The sequence below is a fragment of the Bos taurus genome, chromosome 25 (genome assembly GCF_002263795.3).
Source record: "Bos taurus isolate L1 Dominette 01449 registration number 42190680 breed Hereford chromosome 25, ARS-UCD2.0, whole genome shotgun sequence".
Lineage (NCBI taxonomy): Eukaryota > Metazoa > Chordata > Mammalia > Artiodactyla > Bovidae > Bos > Bos taurus.
Window position 1 is genome coordinate 26008099 of NC_037352.1, and position 21736 is coordinate 26029834.

General features: G+C 45.3%; 1 protein-coding gene across 2 annotated transcripts; it reads right to left on the reverse strand.

The window, feature by feature from the left end:
* Positions 1–609: 609 nt before the first annotated feature.
* Positions 610–20801, reverse strand: EIF3CL (eukaryotic translation initiation factor 3, subunit C-like). Of its 2 annotated transcripts, none has more exons than XM_005224928.3 (21): positions 20695–20790; positions 20476–20606; positions 18812–18877; positions 18516–18705; positions 17992–18117; positions 17747–17801; positions 17014–17120; positions 16489–16616; positions 9737–9896; positions 9513–9616; positions 8918–9059; positions 8627–8752; positions 8402–8495; positions 7258–7448; positions 6814–7038; positions 2744–3107; positions 1480–1639; positions 1321–1386; positions 1145–1232; positions 887–1049; positions 610–788 (listed from the first exon to the last, which is right to left on the reverse strand). In XM_005224928.3, the coding sequence occupies exons 2-21, from the start codon at positions 20574–20576 to the stop codon at positions 706–708; spliced, it is 2739 nt and encodes a 912-aa protein (XP_005224985.1). In that variant the 5' UTR covers positions 20577–20606; positions 20695–20790; the 3' UTR covers positions 610–705.
* Positions 20802–21736: the final 935 nt, after the last annotated feature.

Here is a 21736-nt window from a genome sequence, read left to right on the forward strand (position 1 = left end):
TATTACATTTATCCCCACACAGATTTAGACTAACTCTCCCGTTTCCCTGCCTTGTGAACCACCACCCATCCACCTGAAACGTTCATTACTATTGCCTCCATTATGCCGTCCCTGCCGTTCATGCCCCACTGTGCTGTGCTGTGCTCAGTTGCTCAGTCATGTCTGACTGTCTGTGATCCTATGAACTGTAGCCTGCCAGGCTCCTCTGTCCATGGGGATTCTCCAGGCAAGAATTATGGATTGGGTTACCATGCCCTCCTCCAGGGGATCTTCCCAACCCAGGGATTGAACCCAGGTCTCCTGCACTGCAGACGGATTCTTTACTGAGCCACCAGGGAAGCCCCTTTATGGCCCATAATCACATCCTATTCAACACTTCCACCACCTTCAAAAAAACAAACTAAACCCTGTTATAACTTATGTTTTTACCATTTTTTGCCAAATGTCAAAGAGCAGCAAGCTCATGAAGTCGGGAATATGCCCAAGTCTACCCTGAATCCTGAGCCCTGTGCCTGTCACGGGATAGAAACTTAGAAACATAATTAGCAAATAAATGCATCTAACACACGTGCCAACCTCTGGCAACATGCAGACAACCAGGAACTGCAGTAACTCTAAACAGACCTTTAATGACAGACCTTTAATGCAGTGTGGTTGGACCTAAAGGGTGAATTGTCTAGGGCACTGGGGACAGAAGTCAAGCCTTCAGTAGGCCGTCTGAGACTGCTGCTGGCGGTAGCCACCTCGGCGCATGTAGCCCTCATTTTTCCGGTAGCCGTCTTTCTGGTCTGCAGGAGAGAGATGGGGAGGGGAGGTGGTGAGAGCCAACGGAGGGGCGGGAAGGGGGCCAAGATCCTGAGAGCGAACAGGGGGTGGGAGCACTCACCTCGGAAGTAGCCACCATAGGTACCCTGCTTGTGGTCAAACACCCGCTCGTTGTTCTCCACCAGGCTGCCCAGCTTCTCGGCCAGCTGCAGGGCCAGGTTCTGCTGGGCAGTGGGCTCCGTGCGGTGCATCACCACGGTCTGCGTCGGCTGGTCTAGGGAGGCCTGATAAGAGTGAGGCAGAGCAAGGGTCGGATCAGTCTCCTCCATGCCGAACTCTCTATGACACCACCTGCCCTGGCGCCACCCCTGGCTCTCACCATCAACTCCTCGTTAATGATCATCTTGCTGATGATGGAGTGTACCGTGGGCAGGTCCAGCTCAAACATGTCGGACAGTGTCTCCATGCTGGGGAGAAAGAAGGCCCAGAGCAGGGAGCGATGAGAATCCGTGACCACAACCTGGGGCTCCTGTGTCTCCCCAGGGCCCATCCTACCTGATGGAGTCGTAGACACTGCTGTAGGTGAACAGGTAAGTCCGCAGTGACTCCTCCTGGATCTTCCTGTGGGGAGAAGGAAGCAAAGGGGGAGACTGTCAGAGAGAAGACCAACCGGTCTTTTCTTTTCCCCCGACCAGGATCTCACTCTCGGCTCACCTAACCAGCATGGTTCTGACTTTGTCGGCCTCCGGGAAAAGGTCCCACACTTTGCCATTCATCTTCTCATTGATGATAAAACTGTGGCAGGTCTTCCAGTCGCCCATCTTCATGGCCTTAGAGGCAGCAACCACATGTTCCCTCATGGACTCAGGGGGGCCTGAAAGGTTGGGAATGAGGCAGGAACTAGGGAAACTTGGGACAAGGGTCCTGTACCCACAAGCACTGTTTAAGGAGGAACCCGGGCCAGGAGAGCCAACAGCCAGACTGAGACTCTCCCTGCTCTCGGTTAAGTAGCCGTGTGACTGTACAAGTCACTGAGTATCAGAATAAATTTATTTAGACTAAATCAGTCCATGACGTGCCTCAGGGGATTGGTCAGTTCCCTGAAAACGTTGACAAATTGCTGTGTGCACCCTTATGTACCTTTTCCTAGGAAAGGGTCCAGAGATTTCATCAGGTTCTTACAAGATTCACTAACCTAAAAAAAAGTCTAACATCTCAATTGTTCTCTACTTTTGGTTTCACGCGGGCAGTAGTAGAGAGAGGCGGGGAATGAACTAAGAAGCCCTAAGAGACGCTGGACACACAGATTTTCACTGGAAATTTTCCAATTAGAAAAAACACAAAGCACCACTCCAGAGCCCAGACAAAAGGTGCCTCAAGTGCACGTGCACTTAACACGACCACACACTTATCGGCAGAGGGCAAGTGCGTAAGGGGACGTGGCGTGGGCAGGAAGCCTGGCTCAGTCACCAAGTCCTTCCATGCACCAGCCTCACAGGAAGGACGCAGTTCAAACTCTTTTCCCAGTGAAATCGCAAAAACCTCTGGACTGAGTGACTGGATCTTTCGAAGTAAGCAAAGGAGCCAATGCTAGACTCTTAATGCCCTGGATCTAGTTCATTAGCTGAAAAACATGCATGAAAGAAGAAAATGTCAGAGAGACACATATCAGCTGTGTTTACCCTGGGTAAAGTCACTTAACTTTTATGCCTCAGTTTCTTAATCAGGAAAAAGGGGGTCATAATAGTATCTACATCATAGGATTATTACTAATGAAAAAAATTACTATTTATAAAACATCTAGCGTCAGACAGTACTATGTAAGTTTACAGTAATTTAAAAATATTGTTGGAATCAGGTCACAGAAAGTTTAAACCATTCTGAGGGAAAGTTACTCCCTGTAGCGTCTCAATCCTCTGATCACAAGTAGTGAAGGAACAAACGAGCAGAGTCTGCTGCGCCAGAGCCCCCCACTCACCCAGCAAGGGCTGCCGCTCGCCCACCCGCAGCTGGTGATGGAACTGCTTGCTGATCATGCGTCGGCGGGCGTCACTCTCGTGGGCGGCCATGTAGGGGATCTCCAGGAGCATGGCTGACACCAGGTAAACACACTCCAGCAGTTCCAGATTTATGTGCAGGTGGAAGGGCACCTGCCGGCGCCGCTCCACCTTCTCCTGCTCCTGGTTGCGCTCCTGCAGGCTGCGCAGCAGCAGACCCTGGCCCAGAAGCTCCTTGGCCCGGCCGCTTGACTGGATGTCCAGCAGGGCGTTGTGCGCGTCCTTGGTCAGGCCTTGGCGGAAGGCACAGATGCCCAGCTGCACCATGGTGCGGTTGTACAGGATCTAGGAGCGAAGGGCGATGCACTCAGAGGTGACGGCCACAAGGCAATCGTCACACGTACAACAGACATCGAGGACTACGCTGTGGGCTAGGACAGACACAAAACAGACCAAGTCCTGCCCTTCCATGGAGTTTACACTCTAGAAATAGGGGTGTGGAGGACAAAATAGCCATAATACACAGGTGGTGATTCATGCTAAGGAGAAAAATAAAGCAGAGGCGTTAAGAAGGGACTTTGTGTGGTGGTAGCAGTGGTGGGAACTCACAATTTTATGCAGGATAACTAGGGAAGGCCTCATTTTGAAGGTGATGTTTAAAAATAAAGACCAAATAGAAAAAGAGCAAGTCATGCAAGTATCTGGGGGAAGAAGAATATTTTAGAAAAAAGGAAAAGTAAATGCAAAGGCCTTGTGGAAGAACTGTGCCAGACATATTCAAGGAACAAGGAGTCCCATATGAATAGAGCTGGTAAAAGATGTGATCAGAAACTGGGCAAGTACAGGACCTTGTAAGCCATGTTAAAGATTTTTTAAGATGATAAACTACTGGAAAGTTTTGAGCAAATAAAGTGATATAATTTGACTTTATCAATAGGATTACCCTGCCTGCTGTATAAAGAACAGCCTGAGGAGATGTAAGGGCAGAAGCAGAGAGACCAGGAAGCTAACAGTGGCTTAGACCAAAGGGCAGGAGTGGAAGTGATATAAGTGATCAGATATGGATTTTCAACACAAATGCCTGGGGAATCAGATGTGGAATATGAGAGAAAAACAAGAATCAAGAAGGTTCTGCAAGGTTTCTGGCTTAGGCAATTGAAAAGATAGACTTGTCAATAATTAAGATAGGGACTACTGTAGGCAGTGTTTAAGTACAGATTTTGGCAGGGGGGAAAGACCAACAAAAATATAAACATCAATATCAGTCACGAACTTAAAATACAAAGAGCCTTAAAAAACACTAGCAAGCAGAATCCAGCAATATATAAAAGAGATAATACAGCAAGACCAAGTAGGATATATCTCAGGAAAGAAAGACTGGTATAAAAATCTAAATCATGGTTATTTACCATATAAACAGAATAATGGCAAAATAACTGTGCACTATTTCAACAGATACAGGAAAACATTTTAACAAAACTCAACACCTATTAAGGACAAACATTCCCAGCCAGCTAGGACCAGAAGAGAATTTCATCAATCTGAGAAAGTCTATCTACAAAACTACTAGAGCTAACATTATTTTACATGGTGAGATGTTCACTGCTTCCTTGCTAAGACTGGGAACAAGGCAAGATGGCTGCTCTCACTTCTATTCAGCACTAAGTATTAGATATTTGAATCATTGTAATATGGTAGAAGAGAAATTAAAAACAAAGAAGTCATAAAGACTGGTACAGTAATAAAATTGTTCCCATGTGCAGATAACATGATTCAGCAAAAAATCTTAAGTAATTTATAAAATACTAGACCCAATACTGTTGCCCCTCCGTGTCCATGGGGGATGGTTCCTGGATCCCCCCAACACCAAAATCTGCAGATGCTCAAGTCTCTTACATGAAATGACAGAGTATTTGTATATTTACAGTGTGTGTGACCTCAGTTGTCTGACTCTTTGCAACTCTATGGACTACAGCCCACCAGGCTCCTCTGTCCATGGGATTTTTTTCAGGCAAGAATACTGGAGTGGGTTGTCATTTCCTCCTCCAGGGAATCTTCCTGACCGAGCAATCGAACCCGTGTCTCCTGCATTGGCAAGCGGATTCTTTACTACTGAGCTACCTGGGAAATCCATATACATGGTACATCCTCCGAAATAATTCAAATCATCTCTAGATTACTTGTAACAACTAATAGAATTATAAGTGCTTTGTAAATATTACCAGTTAAGGCAAATTCTGGTTTTTTGGAACTTTCTGGATTTCCCCCCACAATGCCTTCAATCTGCAGTTGCTTGAATCCTTGAATATAGACTGCTAGACTAAAACTGGGAGAAGGCAGTGGCACCCCACTCCACTACTCTTGCCTGGAAAATCCCATGGACAGAGGGAGCCTGGTAGGCTGCAGTCCCTGGGACCTCGAAGAGTCAGACATGACTGAGCGACTTCACTTTCATGCGTTGCAGAAGGAAGTGGCAAACCACTCCAGTACTCTTGCCTGGAGAATCCCAGGGACGGGGGAGCCTGATGGGCTGCCGTCTGTGGGGTTGTACAGTCGGACACAACTGAAGCAACTTAGTAGCAGCAGACTAAAAGTGAATTTAGCAAAATGGCAGGATCCAAGGCCAAACGTGAAAAAATTAACTGTATTTTTAAATACCTGTAGTTAACAATGAAAAAATGAAATTAAGAGGGGTTTCCTGGTGGTCCTGTGGTTAGGTACTTGCACTGCCACGGCCCAGGTTTAATCCTTGGTTGGGGAACTGAGATCCCACAAGCCACAAGCCAGCCAAAATAAAAATTTAAACTAAAAATTACATTTATAAAAGCATCAAAAATCATATAATTCTCAGGAATAATTTTTAAAAGGATGTGTAGTATCTATGCAGTGAAAACCACAAGACACTGCAGACAAGTTGTAGAAATTAAATGAAGAGATAACACGTCAGATTGAAAGGTTCAAACTTGAACAAAGTCAGAGAAGTCATATGGCTTGACTTCAAAGACTTACTCTAAAAGAACAGCAATCAAGACAGTAGGGGCTGGCATAAAGAAAGACAAAAAGATGAAGAAATGGCATAGAATAAAGAGCTCAAAAATATACCTACAAGGTCATGTAATTTTTCATATGGTTTTTGGTTTCAAAGGCACCAAAGCAATACAATGGGGAAAGAATACAGTCTGACCCTGACTTCACACCATTTGCAAAAATCATAGATCTAAATGTGAAAGCTAAAACCATAAGAACTTCCAAAAATTAAAAAAGAATATCTTTATGAATTACAAGTAAGCAAAGGTTTCTATAGACAGAATTTTCAAAATAATAACTGTAAGAGAAAAAACTGATATTTTGACTATGTACATTCAAAACACATGGTTAAAAAAGTGAACAGGAAAACTACAGACTGGAAAAATATCTGGAAAACATTTATCTGACAAAAGACTGATCTACAGGATATATAAAGATTTCCTACAACTCAGTAAGATGAACAATCCTTTAAAAGAAAGGGATGGAGGAGTTGACAAGACATTTTATGTAAAAAACAAAAGGCCAACAAAGCTTAAAAAGTAGTCAATTTCAATAGTTACCAGGGAAACACAAACTGATACGAGACGCCATTAGACAACTACTATTATGGCCAAAACCGAAAAGACCAACAACACTAAATATTGACAAAGTTGTTCAGCTGCTAAGTCGTTTCTGACTCTTTGCAATCTCATGGACTGCAACCCTCCAGCCTCCTTTGTCCACTGGATTCTCCAGGCAAAAATTCTAGAGTGGGTTGCCATTTCCTTCTTGATGGGATCTTCCCAACCCAGGATCAACCCCTTTCTCCTGCATTGGCATGTGGACTCTTCACCACTGGGCCACCTGGGAAGCCACGTGCAGGAGAACCAAAGAACGATGGCACCCGGGAAGAACCAAGCGTCTCCCTGTATCTGCATCAGCCAGACAAGAGGCTGATCCAACTGAGCCGCCCCGCCCGAACAGAGAGAGAGGACAGGGCCCAGCCTGGTCTTCCCAGGGCCAGAGCGCCTCCCTGTCATCTTACCTGGACTGGTGGGTCTGCGTGCTGAATGTTGTCTTGCAAGTGGCTCATGAGCATGAGGTCCCGGGCCTGGTACCAGCGGGAGTGCAGGGCGTGATGGTAGATATGGCAGAGGATGGCACACGTGCGGATTCGGTCTGTGCGGTCCTTGGCATAGATGTACTTGCACAGTCTCTCCATCAGCACAGCTGAGTCCTCACCCTCATTTTCGGCCTGATCTTGCTCAGACTGGAGGAGGAGATACGGCAAAGATAATGGTTCTAAATGGCTCTGGCTTCAGCAACCAAAGACGAGACTCCACCCTGCCTCATCCTAATCCCTCGGGGTTTCCGTCTCTGCTCCACCTGACAGTCCCCAGGGAAAAGGAAATCTGTCATCAAGTCCCAACAGATGAGCAGAACCAGTGGACACACCCCCTGCCCTCTGACATGGCGGCTGAGCACTCACCTTTGAGGAGCCCTCAGGGGGCGTAAGCTGCCGCTGATGGGCCTTGTAATCAAACTTGTAGTAGGTGTGGAGAATGCGCCTCAGGTAGATGCGGCAGACCTCCTCAGTGGTGCCCTTCTCCTCCAGGTAGCGCTGCACACGCTCAATGATGGCGCACACCTGGGCCTCGTCCTTCAGGTGCTCCACGTACTCTGGCAGGGAGAGCACGCACCCTCCACTTAGCCAGGCACCCAGGCCTCCCCAACCATTCATCCCTCATCAATCCAACAACCTCTCTGTTTTCTGTACCCATCAGAAAAGTGTGCCCATTGTGCGCTCAAAACACCATACTCTCCTGGGACATGTTAAGCTCACTTTCCAAGCCTTCTGTCAGGCATTCTCTTCTGCTAACTCCTCCCGATTAACTCCTCGTCCTCATTCAGCTCTCCCCTCAAATGGGCCCTACCTACCTAAAGATGCTTTCTTCAAGCATTATTTCAAGCCGGCCACCACCTGTGTCATCCTCTGTTACAGGTCCTGACCTGAATTTTTACACTATCTATAACTGGTTCATTGTAAAAATTTATTTATTGGGCTGTTCCGGGTCTTAGTTGCAGCATGTGGAATCTAGTTCCCTGATAATTTAAACCCAGAACTCCTACATTGAGAGTACAGAGCCTTAGCCACTGAACCACCAGGGAAGTCCCTTGTTCATTTTTTCCTGTAGAACTGCCTTTCTTTAGCATCGAAATGTAAGCTTCACGAGCATGAAAGCCACAGGCTTTCTCATCCATAGTAACACTGTTTACTTGGTGGGCATAGGTGGACACTCACATTTTACCGTGTAAACGTCCTGTATTTCTTCATCCTAGAGCCTAAGGCATGCAAGCCAAACAAGTCAAGTGGACAGAGATCATATCCCAGTGGTTCTCAAAGCTGCAGACAGCATCACCACTTAGAACACGTTAGCAATGCAAAATCTGATGCCGCATCCAGACCCATTGAATCACAAGCTGTGGGAGTGGGGTCCAGCATCTTACAGAGGCCCTGTGGTGTGAATGCTGGAGTAAGGAAGGGCTGGCTTCCCAAACACTCTTAAGTACAATCCTTCATTTTAACCCCTGTACTTTTCCTCCCACTGATGCCCATGCCTTCTCAGGCTCACCTTGGGAGTGAGGATCAGTGTTCTGCATTATTTTGGTAAATTCTTCATCCATTCGTTCCACCAGAGTTAAGATGCAGCCACGGACACGCAGTGGCTGAAGAGAAGGCAAAGAAGGAAATAAATTAGTCCACATTCCAGTCCTAGCTTTCAACCCTTCTGTCTCCGACGGGCCTTCCCAAAGCAGACAACACACACCTCCAGTTAGGTGCCGAATCCCCTCTTTACCTGGTCTGCGTTATGCAGGTTCTCACTCTCTTCCAGAATGTTCTCTCCAACAAAGATGTTAGGGTTTGCAAACAGGATGTCCATCAGCTCATTGATGCAGTCCAAGCACTTCTGCCACATCTCAGGCTGCCAAGAGAAGGCAGTTGAGGTGCGCAGGTGGAACAAGCAGATGCCTCCCACGTGCCTTTCCCCAGGAATCCAGGGGCCTTCCTCAGCCATTGAGTACTGAGACACGAGGCCCCTTCCCACGACCCACCAGCTCCACCCTGGGATGCTCGGTATCACTCTTACCTTCATGTACGTAGCCAGGTTGGGGTTGTAGTCATAAAGAGAGGCGATGATGTTGAACTTGATCTTGACGATGACGCCCTCTCCTAGGTTGTTTTCAGAGGCAATCTGAACCAGCAGCTGCAGCAGCTCAATCTGGGCTGCACTGTAGGGGGGAGAGAATTGGGTGAGGAGGAGGAGACACATTAAAAAGCCTCACCTTGTCCTCTTCAGACAAGCAAGGCAACCTTTTTTCCAACACCCACCCCCAGCCTCACCACCTGTACACTTGCTTTTCCTTGATAAATTTCAAACAGAAATAGGAATAATGCAAACTACCATCCTCTTCAGTCATGGAACAACTAAAGAAGGTGAGCATTACTCCCATTTTATAAATGGGGAAACAGCCCCCAAAGGTTAAGTGACTGAATTAAGGTCAAAGGGAATGCAACTAGCAGACAATGGACCGGGAGTATTCCAACTACTTCAGTCCTTCTACTGTAGCCACACACAGATCTTCCCAAAGAGCACTATTTCCCCACCAACCTCCAGCTCCATTATCTCAAGAGAAAATGAGCTTTCACTCTGTAATCACGAAGCCCAGGCCCACGAATCTTACCGATCAGTTCCTTTCTTGCCTCGTGCCTGTAGGATCTCATTCAGTTTCTTGATGACAACAGCATGGGTGATCTCAGTTCCCTTGGCAAACATTTTTGGCTTTTCCTAAGTAACACACGTTACCATGAGCAGGCTGCCGTAACTTTTCTCGCAAATCTGACATGGACAGCACCCATATGCTCTCTCAGACTGGTTCCCCATTCATTTTAGTTCTAAGATCCTCACCTTAACGAGGGGCACGCCACCTCGGACTCTCTCCCACTCGCCACCCTCATTGTCTTCCTCCTCCTCGTCCGGGCGCCTGGACTTCCTGTCGTGCTTCTTCTTGGCTTTGTCCTCCCGTTTCTTCTCAGCCGCCTTCTTGTCCTCCTCTGTGGTGGGGGCCCTGCCAAGAGCCACAGGAGAAGATGAAAGATCAGTCCCCTCTCCACCTGAGGCATTTCCCTCCCACAAACTTCTTTTTCTCCACCTAAACCTGGGTCCAAGTTACACTCTACAAGAATGACCTACGGTTAACTATAACCATCGCCAAAGTAAGGGCTACTAAGCAGCTGCATCTGTCAGGCTACTAGCCAAGGTCTGTTACCAGATCACACTGAGAAACTCATGAAGGGAAAGGTTTGGCCTGGTTTAAGAATACAGAGATGCTAACTACGCTGCCACAGACACAGAAACAGCCTGTCATGCTGCTTCACAACCGAGCTCGGAGGTTTTCCAAAAAACCCATGTTCTCTGGTACTAGCTGCTCTGTCCAGACTAGGTTTTTATAGGCAACCGACTAATTAGTTTAAAATCAGTGCTTAGGGAAAAAAAGTGCAAGATTATTTTTGCTGTTCCCAGACTGGCTGCTTTCCCCCTACCCTTCTTTCCTCTCTTATGATGAATGATTAATAAAAAATTCTGAATTTTAAAAACAAAACTGCTCAATACAACAAAATGTACCGCTGCCCCTAAGAGAGAAAGAACACTGGCTACCTCGAAGTGGGTTTAACCCACCTGATGCCTGAAACTATCTCCAGATTCTAATACTTATATTAAACCAAATACTTATAATAAGGTATTAAACATTAATACTCATAATAAGCCAAATGACAGGGACAAATTATTTCAAACTTTATACATTTAAACATTTACAAATAAATTTTATTTTAAATGCTTATAAGATTTGACTACATTTTAGTAATAGTTTATAAATTTTCCAGTTGGATTAAAACTTTACCTTGGCCAAAAAAATTATGCCGTAAGTTTTTTTTTTTCTGCCATGCTGCACTGCTTGTGGTATCATGGTTCCCCAACAGGCAATGAACCTGGGCCATGGCAGTCAGAGTGCTAAATCTCAACCATATGACCACCAGGAACTCCCTGTGCCTTAACTCTAAATAAAAGCTTACTGGTTTCCCTTCTGTACTATTGCAATATTCTCTAATAAAAATTCATTTCATAGGCAAAGTCCTTTGAAAATATGTAAAGCATGTTCATTAAGCTGAAACTGTCTGGTCTGCATCATCAATACCCAAAGCTCTGAGATCAAAGGACCTGTGTGTGTGCCTGAGTGCTCTCACTTCAGTCGTGTCCAACTCTGTGACCCTATGGACCACAGCCCACCAGGCTCCTCTGTCCATGGCATTCTCCAGGCAAGAATACTGGGATGGGCTGCCATGCCCTCCTCCAGGGGATCTTCCAGAGAACCCATGTCTCTTACATCTCCTGCACCGACAGGGGGATTCTTTACCACAATGGGCCACCTGTGAAGCCCAGGACCTAATGCTATTTAAAAATCAATGCTGTCTATACTTAAAAAGAATTTAATCTTCCTTGGCCTAAAGTTTTACTCTAAACCCTGAAGATACTGTGATTCACATATCAAAAACATGATGAACTCTCACCCTATGCAATTCTAACTGAAAGACCTAAAATTTGACTTGACCTCTCCCCTATGGCAGAGTATACCTTGGTATATTCAAATCTTGTTAGAAATGATCAGAAAACTAATATTTCTGCTCTCAGGTATATATTCAACACATACAATCTACTTTTCTAGGACATTACCAGATACACCTCTACCTAAATACACAACTAAGAAATTGAGATGGTTAGATAGCAACACCAACTCAATGGACATGAATTTGAGCAAATGCTGGGAGATAATGTAGAATGCGGAGCCTGGTGTGCTGCAGTCCATGGGGTCACAAAAAGCAGAACATGACTTAGCGAATGAACAACAAAACTACACTGAAAAGGACCATTCCACACCCTCTTTACCACAACTCTTATCTAGAGCTGCTAGACATACACATACTAGATTTCCTCACTTTGTACTTAAGAATTTCTATCCCAACTACAAATTCAGAAACACAAACATGTGATTTATAATTTATCTCCAGTATGGTCCAAAATAACAAATAATTTAAAATTTTAGCCCCAAACTAAAAAATTCCTTAAGTAAGAATTAACCCTAAATAGAGAATTCCCTGACAATCCAGCGGTTAGGACTCTGAGCCTATACTGTTAAGTGCATGGGTTTGATCCCTGGCTGGGGAACTAAGATTCCCCCAAGCCATGTGTCTCAGCTAAAAATTTTTAAAAAAGAAAAAGAATTAATCCAAAACAAAACTGATTTCAAATACTGGTCAGTCAGGTTAATAAATAAAGATGTGCAGTAAATAACAATTTACTGTACCTGGATAAATATTTTGGGAAAAAAATCAATTAAGAAAACAGCCACTTGATTAAAAGTTCACTCAACTGACTTCTTAATGACATTCTCCTAGACAGACTTAGCCTGATTAGGAAATTAAACAGACGAAAGATCCTAAATGTTTATTATATCTGTGACTGTCCTCATATTTTCTGCCCAAACCCACTACCTAATATCCAGGTGCTTTAATGTTGCTAGACAACCTTATTACCCTTATTACATCAAAGAGACTGAAGCTCTTGAGATTAAACCTGTTTATGTGTTTGTTTTGACCAAAAGATGAAAGCTGAGAAATTCTGGTATAGATTGGCTTAAAATGGAGATGTTGAGAAAGGATGCTGGCAGACATTACAGGAGACAGCCTGTCTTGTTTCTAGATAATCCATTAAGAACTGAAATCAACCCTGGCTGGCTTAGATAGCTAATGAGTTTACACACACACAAATGTGCAAACAAAATTCAATATTCCCACAGCTGTCTGTGGTTCTTCCCTTCTTTGTTCCTCTTTCTTATACAAATTCTCTTTTGTCCTAGCTTGGAAACCAATCTTAAAAATTGGTCTACCTCGTTACACAAATAAAACAGTGTATCTGAATTATCCTTTAACACCACAAAACCAAAAGCTCTTAATGTCAATAAGACCTTTGAGGATTCCATAGTTAACTAGACCACTGACATTTAAATTTTAAATAAATCTAATCTTAAAAAAATTTTTTGGGGGGAGGGGGGCTCTGGGTGAGGTTAGGTGTACAAAGTAAACTTTCATAGATTTGAAAAAAAAATCTATCCAGGGTAATCTCTAAAGTGAAAAATTAATAAAGACAGGATTAATCTTTTTTTAAAAAAAAGGGCTTCCCCATAGCTCAGTTGGTAAAGAATCCGCCTGTAAAGCAGAAGACCCTGGTTTGATTCCTGGGTCAGGAAGATTCGCTGGAAAAGGGAAAGGCTACCCACTCCAGTATTCTGGCCTGGAGAATTCCATGGACTGTATAGTCCTTGGGGTTGCAACGAGTTAGCTGGACATAACTGAGAGGCTTTCACACTTCACAATCTTAAAGTAATTATTCTGAAAAATAATTTGCAAAGTCAAACCTCTCTTGGTTTTCGTTGAGGATTTTTAAATTTAAATTTCATGAAAGATACTGGTTTGTAGCTTTCTTTTCTTGTGATAGCCTAAGTTTAACTTTAGAGTCCAACTTGTCTCCTCAGTCCAGCTTGACCCTGTGCCTTTGTGCAGCACACAGGTGAAGTGGACACTGACACACACTGGCCCGAACAGTGGGACGTCAATACCCAACTACTGAAAGACAAACCCATAAAGGAGATACAAAAGCTATGAACCAGTAATAAGGGTGACAGTTCTACAGGATGTCAACAAGCATAAAAGATGAGTTTCACAGTAAAGCGAACTTAAGAGATGGTTAATAAAACAAAGTTAAGCAGATTGAATTTGCTTAACTGATGCATGGCTGTAAATCCTCTGAGAAAGGAATATGATACTGTGGTATAAGAAATATGTATTTGGTCTTTGTCCTCGATTCCTGGCACAGAGCTCCTAAATCCCCTTGGAACTTCCCAAGCAATAGGATCATCTTTCGTTCTGAGGCTTTGGCAGGCTTCAAGAAAGGTTTCAGGATGGAGGCTGGTTGCCAGAAAGACCCGGGCATGAACAGAGGGTTGGAACTTACAGCCCCACCTTCTGACCACTGGGGAACAGGAGAGGGACTGCAAATGAAGCCCATGATTAATGGTCAACCATTTAAGCAATCATGGTCACATAATGATGCCTCCATAAAAATCCCTACATGACAGTCTGGATGGAGGCATTCCTGGCTGGTGAACCACGGAGGTGCTAGAAGGATGGTGTGCTCAGAGAGGAGGACATCAAAGCTCCATGCTGCTTCTCCCACATCCTGCCCTATGAGTGCTTCCATTTGGCGGTTTCTGAGTTGTATCCTTTATAACAAGCTGGTAACAGTAAGTAAAGACCTTGATGCTGGGAAAAACTGAAGGCAAAAGGAGAAGAGGGCAGCAGAGGATGAAGACGGTTGGATAGCATCACCGACTCAACGGACATGAACTTGAGCAAACTCTGGAGACAGCAGAGGACAGGGAAGACTGGAGAGCTGCAGTCCATGGGGTTGCAAAGAGTCAGACATGACTTAGCGACTGAACAAACAAAAACAACAGTAAAGAGCTTTCCTGAGTTCTGTGGGTTGATCTAGCAAATTACTGAACCAGAGGAAGGGGCTGTGAGAACTCTCTGAATTTAGAACTGGTTGGCCAGAAGTATAGGAGTCAAACTTGGAACTTAACAACTGGCATCTAAAGTGGCAGGAGTCTTGTCGGGTCTGTGTTAACTTTGGGGAGTTAGTGCCAGAACTGAATTGAGTACTGAAAACCCATCTGGTGTCCAGAGAGTTGGAGAACTAACTGGTATGAGAAAAAAACTGACACATATTGGTGTCAGAAGTGTTTGGAATTAAAAAAACACAAAGAGATATACCACACTCCCTGAACCTGACCACAGTTGCTCCCTGGAGCACACAATGAAAAATGTTTCGCAGTAAAATGGCTATGTCTAGATTCCTGTAATGTCACAGAACTCACTAACACCTGAAGCAATGTAATTCCAACTTTTGAAAGCAGAAAAGCAACCCTTAGAGCATCAGTATTCCTGCCAGTTATCACTGAGCTTGATACTTGACTCCTGCAGACTACGCAGGCATAGCTATCACTCTGAATTCAAAGGAGGAAGGAGAAGGATCGAAGAAGGTTAAGTGACTCACCCGAGTTGACAACAACTGAAGTAGAATGGGCTAAGACCAGAATTCCAATCAGACTCCTCTCCCACTCTGTAACGGTACTAGTAAAACTCAGGAAGGCTTGCTGCAGTCTACATGCTATGTACTAAGTTCTCAGAAGAGGGACAAGAGAACCAGCTATCACTGAGGACTCACCAACCCCAGTCCTGGGCTGTGGGGGTGTACCACTCTGCTGTATTCTTACAAGCATCCTTAAGGCAGGGTCAAGTACCACCCCATTCTACAAATAAGAAAACTGAAGACTGGAAATGTTAAAGATAGTTTATCCAATATTACACAGTTATTAAGGGGCTTCCCTGGTAGTTCAGAGGTAAAGAATCTGCCTGCCAAGCAAGAGACACAAGTTCGATCCCTGGAAAAGAAAATGGCAACCCACTCTAGTATTCTTGCCTGGAGAATCCCCATGGACAGAGAAGCCTGGCAGGCTACAGTCCATAAGGCTGCAAAAGAGTTGGATATGACTTAGCAAGTAAACAACAATCAGCATCAAAGAAAGATAAAACAGTCCACAGGCAGTGAGTATTGCTGTCATTAAGTATCTGGACACTGGAGCCTTCAAATCCATCTGCAAGACACATTAGCTTCATAACCTTAGCCAACTAATACACTTGACTTTGAGATCCCTCTGTTGGCCTCTGCAACCTAAAAGGACCTCACAGGGGGAGAGGCAATACAGGGGCAGGGGAATAAGAGGTGCAAACTACTTTGTTTTTGTGGCTCAGTCGCTACGTCCGACTCTTTGCAACCCCAAGGACTGTAGCATGCTAAGCTCCCCTGTCCTCCACTATCTCCTGGAGTTTGTTGACATTCCAGCGAGTCAGTGATGCTATCTAACCATCTCATCCTCTGCTGCCCAGGTACAAAATAAGCCACAAGGACATACTGTATAACATCAGGAACAGAGCAAATATTTATACTCTATAAAGGGAGTGTAACTTTTAAAAATTATGGATCACTGGACTTCCCTCGTGGTCCAGTAGTTAAGAATCCACCTGCCAATGCAGGGGACATGGATTCAATCCCTGGTCTGGGAAGATTCCACCAGCTGCAGGGCAACTAAGCCTGTGCACCACAACTGCTGAGCCAGCACGTGCCTAGAGCCCATGCTCTGCAACAAGAGAAGCCATCGCAATCAAAGCCCACACGCTGCAACTAGAGGGTGGACCCTGCTCGCCACAACTAGAGAAAGCAAACGAGCAACCAAGACCCAGTGCAGGCAAAAATAAAGTTTTAAAAAAAAAAATTACGTATCATTGTATTGTACATCTGTAACTTATATACTATACAGCAACTATACTTCAATAAAACATGTTTTACTGTAAAAATAAATAAAAACTAAAACTGAAAGGGAAAATAAATAAGTGGGACTCCAGAGAAGGAGCAACAACTTTCAAGATGACTTTAAAGGCTTCCTGCCCTTTCCCTGTAGCCTGCGGTACCACTACTTTTCTTACTTTTTAAGGAATCTTGAAGCCAGCACAGTCTGTTTCCCTTCTTCCTCTTCTGAGTCTGAATCAGAAGATGTGGAACTTGTATCCCAAGCTTCTGAATCCTCTGACTCTTCTGAGTCCTCATCTTCATCCTTAAAGGAAAAAAAGATCAGAAGAAAGACAATGGGAAGACTGACTGGTGCTATCTCTGCTCTCCCTGCTGACCCGTGCTCTAAAGATTCTTCGGAGCAGAATGAGTGGTTGAATCAGGACATTAAGAGCTGGATTGGTCCACCAAGACCCAGAGAGAAGTGGTGACTTGCTCCAGGAACACAAAGCTCCCCAGAGGCAGAGGTGGGACCAGAATCTAGTACTCCTGATTCCAAGTCACTCTGTGCTCTAATCGAAAAGGAAACCTGTCCTGAGACCATACTCGGCTAATCCCCACCCTTCCCAACTCTAGGCCCCTGAGAGTCTATTCTTCTCCCCAGAGACCCAAGCATGGTCCAGAGCAAGCAAACCACCCCTCAGTGTAACCCTGGCTCTAACCTCCTTTTTGAGGAACTTTCGACTGTCTCCAGAAGGGGCTTCTGATTTCTTCTTTAAAAAAGCTGCAGCAGTGACTCCATCATCATCCTCATCCTCATCTGAAGAGCCTGGTAGGGAAGGGGAGAGAGGAAAAAAACAGAAGGGGGAAGAGGTGAATGGCAACCAATACAACAAGCCAAGGAAACCCCAAATTTTAGCTCTCCTTGTGCTTTGTGCTCAATCGCATTATTTTTGGAGACCCCATGGACTGCAGCCAGGCAGGTGCCTCTGTCCATGGGATTTCCCAGGCAAGAAGACTAGAGTTGGTCGCCATTTCCTTCTCCAGCAGATCTTCCCACCTAGGGATTGAACCTGCATCTCCTGCACTGCAGATAGATTCTTCACTGCTCAGCCACCAGGAAAGTCTTTTGACCTTCTGCTGCTGCTGCTAAGTCGCTTCAGTTGTGTCCGACTCTGTGCAACCCCATAGACGGCAGCCCACCAGGCTCCCCCGTCCCTGGGATTCTCCAGGCAAGAATACTGGAGTGGGTTGCCATTTCCTTCTCCAATGCATGAAAGTGAAAAGTGAAAGTGAAGTCGCTCAGTCATGTCCAACTCTCAGAGACCCCATGGACTGCAGCCTACTAGGTTCCTCCATCCATGGGATTTTCCAGGCAAGAGTACTGGAGCGGGTTGCCATTGCCTTCTCCGTTTGACCTCCTAACCAATTGCAATTAAGGGTTTTCTCACTCACCTTCTGAATCCTCCTCGTTCTTCTCAGCATCTTCATCTGCAGACTGCTCAGGGTTCTTGACAGAAGGAAATGAGAAAATTAAGGATGCCTGCCAGCCACTACTCCATCCCACCCTCCCCACCCCACAGAGCTGTCATCATGATTCCTTCCCCAGCCACACACTTCAGATGTGCAAATGCTTTTTTGTCTCAGTCATGGGGGTCACTGTCCCCACAGTTTAAAAAGTCTCCCTCTAGCACCCCTACCTGCTTGTAATTTGTAATATGGGACTCAAAATCTCGGTTGTATTTTCGGATCTTCTGGCGCAGAGTGCTCAGGGCCTTGGCATTATTCTTGTTCATCTTCTTCTTCCCTTCTTTATCTTCCCATAGCTGAAGGAAAGAACAGGGAAGAAAAAGAGAATGGAGATCTGAGATTAGTCTTCTCTCAACTTCAGGCTTCACACTGTTGAGTCTTGGTATCTACATTCATATCTACTACTTAATAACTGCACATATTAACTTATGTTGCTTAATGACCCTTTATGTATGTATCGCTATGAAAAGTACAAAACCACAAGTAAAAGAGTAATACAAGAATAAGTATGATTAAAACTCTTAGCCTAAAGAAGTCCCTCTCCTTGCTTCAACCCCCCTATTTCTTACGTTTTGGGAAACACTGAGTATTTGGCAAACAACTCGAGAAGAGACATGTCTCTGGATATGGGTTAGGACAAAGCTCCAGGTCCACAGTCCCCTTCTGGATCCCCCAGTAATCACAGGAATCACACCTCATTAAGATAGTCCTCCAGGTCAGCTAGGATCCGGATATAGAACCGGGGGACACCTTCCTTGTCCACAATGCTCTTAGCCTTCCCATATGCTTTTCCCAGGAGCTCAAACTCTTCCAGGCACTTGGTGACATCCCGAATCTTCATGGCATTACGGATGGTCCGGATAAGGTTGGTCAGTTCCTCAAACCTGGTTTGAGAGCCCAATACCACATTGGACACGCCCACCGTCACCAACCAGAAAACCCAACACTGCCCCAGAGACTCCCCATCACCCAGCCTCCCCACGGCCTCACCTTTTATCCTTGGCGCTTCGGACAACTCTCTTGGTGTCTTCTTCATCCTCACTCAGCAACAATGGCCTATTTGAAATGAACAGAAACTATTAACTTCTGTTCCTAACTCCACTCTTTCCAAATGCTCTCTCTTTTCCTCTTCCAACAGGGCAGGTGGAAGTGAATAACTTAGGCCCACTCCTACCACACCCATCCTGTTTCACTCTTCCTCTTCATGGCCTTATCATATAGAACTCAATCTTCTTAGCTTACTTCAAGTGAGGGTGTTTGTCAAATGTTGTAATTCATACAAGGATGAGAATGACTGTCTCCATCCTCAAACATAAACAAATGAAGGTGCTTATTTATTGTGTCAAAAAAATTATGTAAAGACACAGGTCACTAAGAATTACAAAAAGTCAAAAGAAAAGGTACCTTACCTAGAATGAATGGAAAAGGTGGTACCTGAACTAGGTCCTGGAAAGCAACATTTCCCACAGTGGGAGAGGACAAGGAAAGAGCCTCAATGGCTTTGACACCTCCATTTCTAGTTATTTTCCTTCAATAATTAAAAACCACACCACAGACAGAATTCAGCTGGTAACAATATCTCTTTTCTTTCCATTCTATTAATTTTTCCAATTATTTCCTATTTTATAACAAGTAATGTGATTTTCCACTTGTGACACAGATACGGAACTATATCCATATGGATATATATAGATTCTTTTTCTTCATCTTTAAAAATGAGTTTTATGCTGAAACAAGACTCTGAAGTGGAAATGTATATATATTCTTCAGTTCAGTTGCTCAGTCGTGTCCGACTCTTTGCAACCCCATGAATTGCAGGACGCCAGGCCTCCCTGTCCATCACCAACTCCCGGAGTTCACTCAGACTCACGTCGATCGAGTCAATGATGTCATCCAGCCATCTCATCCTCTGTCGTCCCCTTTTCCTCTTGCCCCCAATCCCTCCCAGCAAGCACAGGTATATGACAAAAATAACGAAGGTGGCATGGATGATGGAATTTTGAGGAACAACATTTCAATGTTTCGAAGGGAGAAAAAAATTTCAATTTGCAGAGATGGGAGAAGAGTATTTAAATGGAGGTAAACAACAGGAAGGGGGATTCTCTGGTGGCTCAGAGGTAAAGAATCTGCCAGCTAATGCAGGAGATGCGGGTTCCATCCCTGGAGTGGGAAGATCCCTGGAGAAGGAAATGGCAACCCACTCCAGTATTCTTGCCTGGAGAATCCCATGGACAAGAGGAGGCCAGTGGGCTACAGTCCATGGGGTGGCAAAGAGTCCCGACAGGACTTAGCAGCTAAACAAAACAGGAAAATACTAACAGACGTTTAAGAACCTCAGAGTCACATCAAGGAACTCCCAAACATCAAGCAAGTATTTGGGGTTTCTTACTGATTCAACAGGTTTAGCCAGTGGGAAACCTCGTAACTCTGTCCTTTGCCTGGTGGGAGGATTCCCACAATTCACAGCACCCTAAGCTTTATGATCTTCCCCCCGCAACAGTGCTTCAGTCCCTTAAACTCTCAACATCCTCAGAACCCGCTCTCACCGCCCCCACTTCCATTCCCCTTTCCTCTGGCGTATACGAGGCCTTCCAGGCTGCTGAACCTCCGGCCCCCCACCCCGAATGGTCCCCATGGCCTAGGCCCTCACTCACTGCTTGCCGTAGTTACCCCCGACAGGTTTGGTGACGAGCTCCTCCCCGGACAGGGACGACTCAGACTCGCTGTCCGAACCCGTGGTAAAAAACCGCGACATGGCGACGGCGCTGAGCGGCTGCGGCCAGACCTGTGAAAGAGACCAAAAGTCAGGGGCTCCGAGAAGGGGACGGGGGCCGCCATCTCCAGACCCCCACCCTTACCGTCCCCGCACATACGCTAACCCGGCTCCCCCTTCCCGAAGCACGAGGCCCATAAAATACGTACCAGCTGAGCTCCCAAGTCACACTGCTTAACCAAAGCAGCGGAAACGCGGCGAGAAGGCGGGCCTTTGCGTCACTTCCGGGAGTCGCCGACGAACTACACTGCGTCACTACAACTCCCAGTGGCCCTCGCGGCACGCAGGCCCTGAAGTAATTTTGGCTAAACACGTTCTACAGATTCCCGGATCCTACAGCGTTTCAGTACAGTTGCTCAGTTGTGTCCAACTCTTAACGACCCCAGGGACTGCGGCATGCCAGGCTTCCCTGTCCATCACCAACTCCAGGAACTTGCTCAAACTCATGTCCATCGAGTCGGTGATGCCATCCAACCATCTCATCTTCTGTCGTCCCCTTCTCCTGCTTGCAGTCTTTCCCAGAATCAGGGTCTTTTCCAATGAGGCAGCTCTTCGCATCAGGTGGCCAAAGTATTGGAGTTTCAGCTTCAGCCATCAGTCCTTCCAATGAATATTCAGGACTGATTTCCTTTAGGATTGACTGAGTGGATCTCCTTGCAGTCCAAGGGACTTTCAAGAGTCTTCTCCAACACCACAGTTCAAAAGCATCAATTCTTCAGCATTCAGCTTTCTTTATGGTCCAACTCTCAAATCCATACATGACTGCTAGAAAAACCATAGCTTTGAGTAGATGGACATTTGTCAGCAAAGTAGTCTCTGCTTTTTAATATGCTAAGTTGGTTATAGCTTTTCTTCCAAGGAACGAGCGTCTTTTAATTTCATGGCTGCAATCACCATCTGCAGTAATTTTGGAGCCCAAGAAAATAAAGTCTGTCACTGTTGCCATTGTTTCCCCATCACACACCTCACCTATGGAATTAGAAGCACAGGATCAGGAGTTTACTTTTTAAAGTGCCAACGTGATGCTGATGACCTGCAAGGTTTTTTGTTGGTGGTGGTTGTTTTTTTTTTCAACTTCTTTTAAGCTTTATTGAGATATAATCATCAAATAAATAATTCTGTCTTTAAGGTACACAACTTGA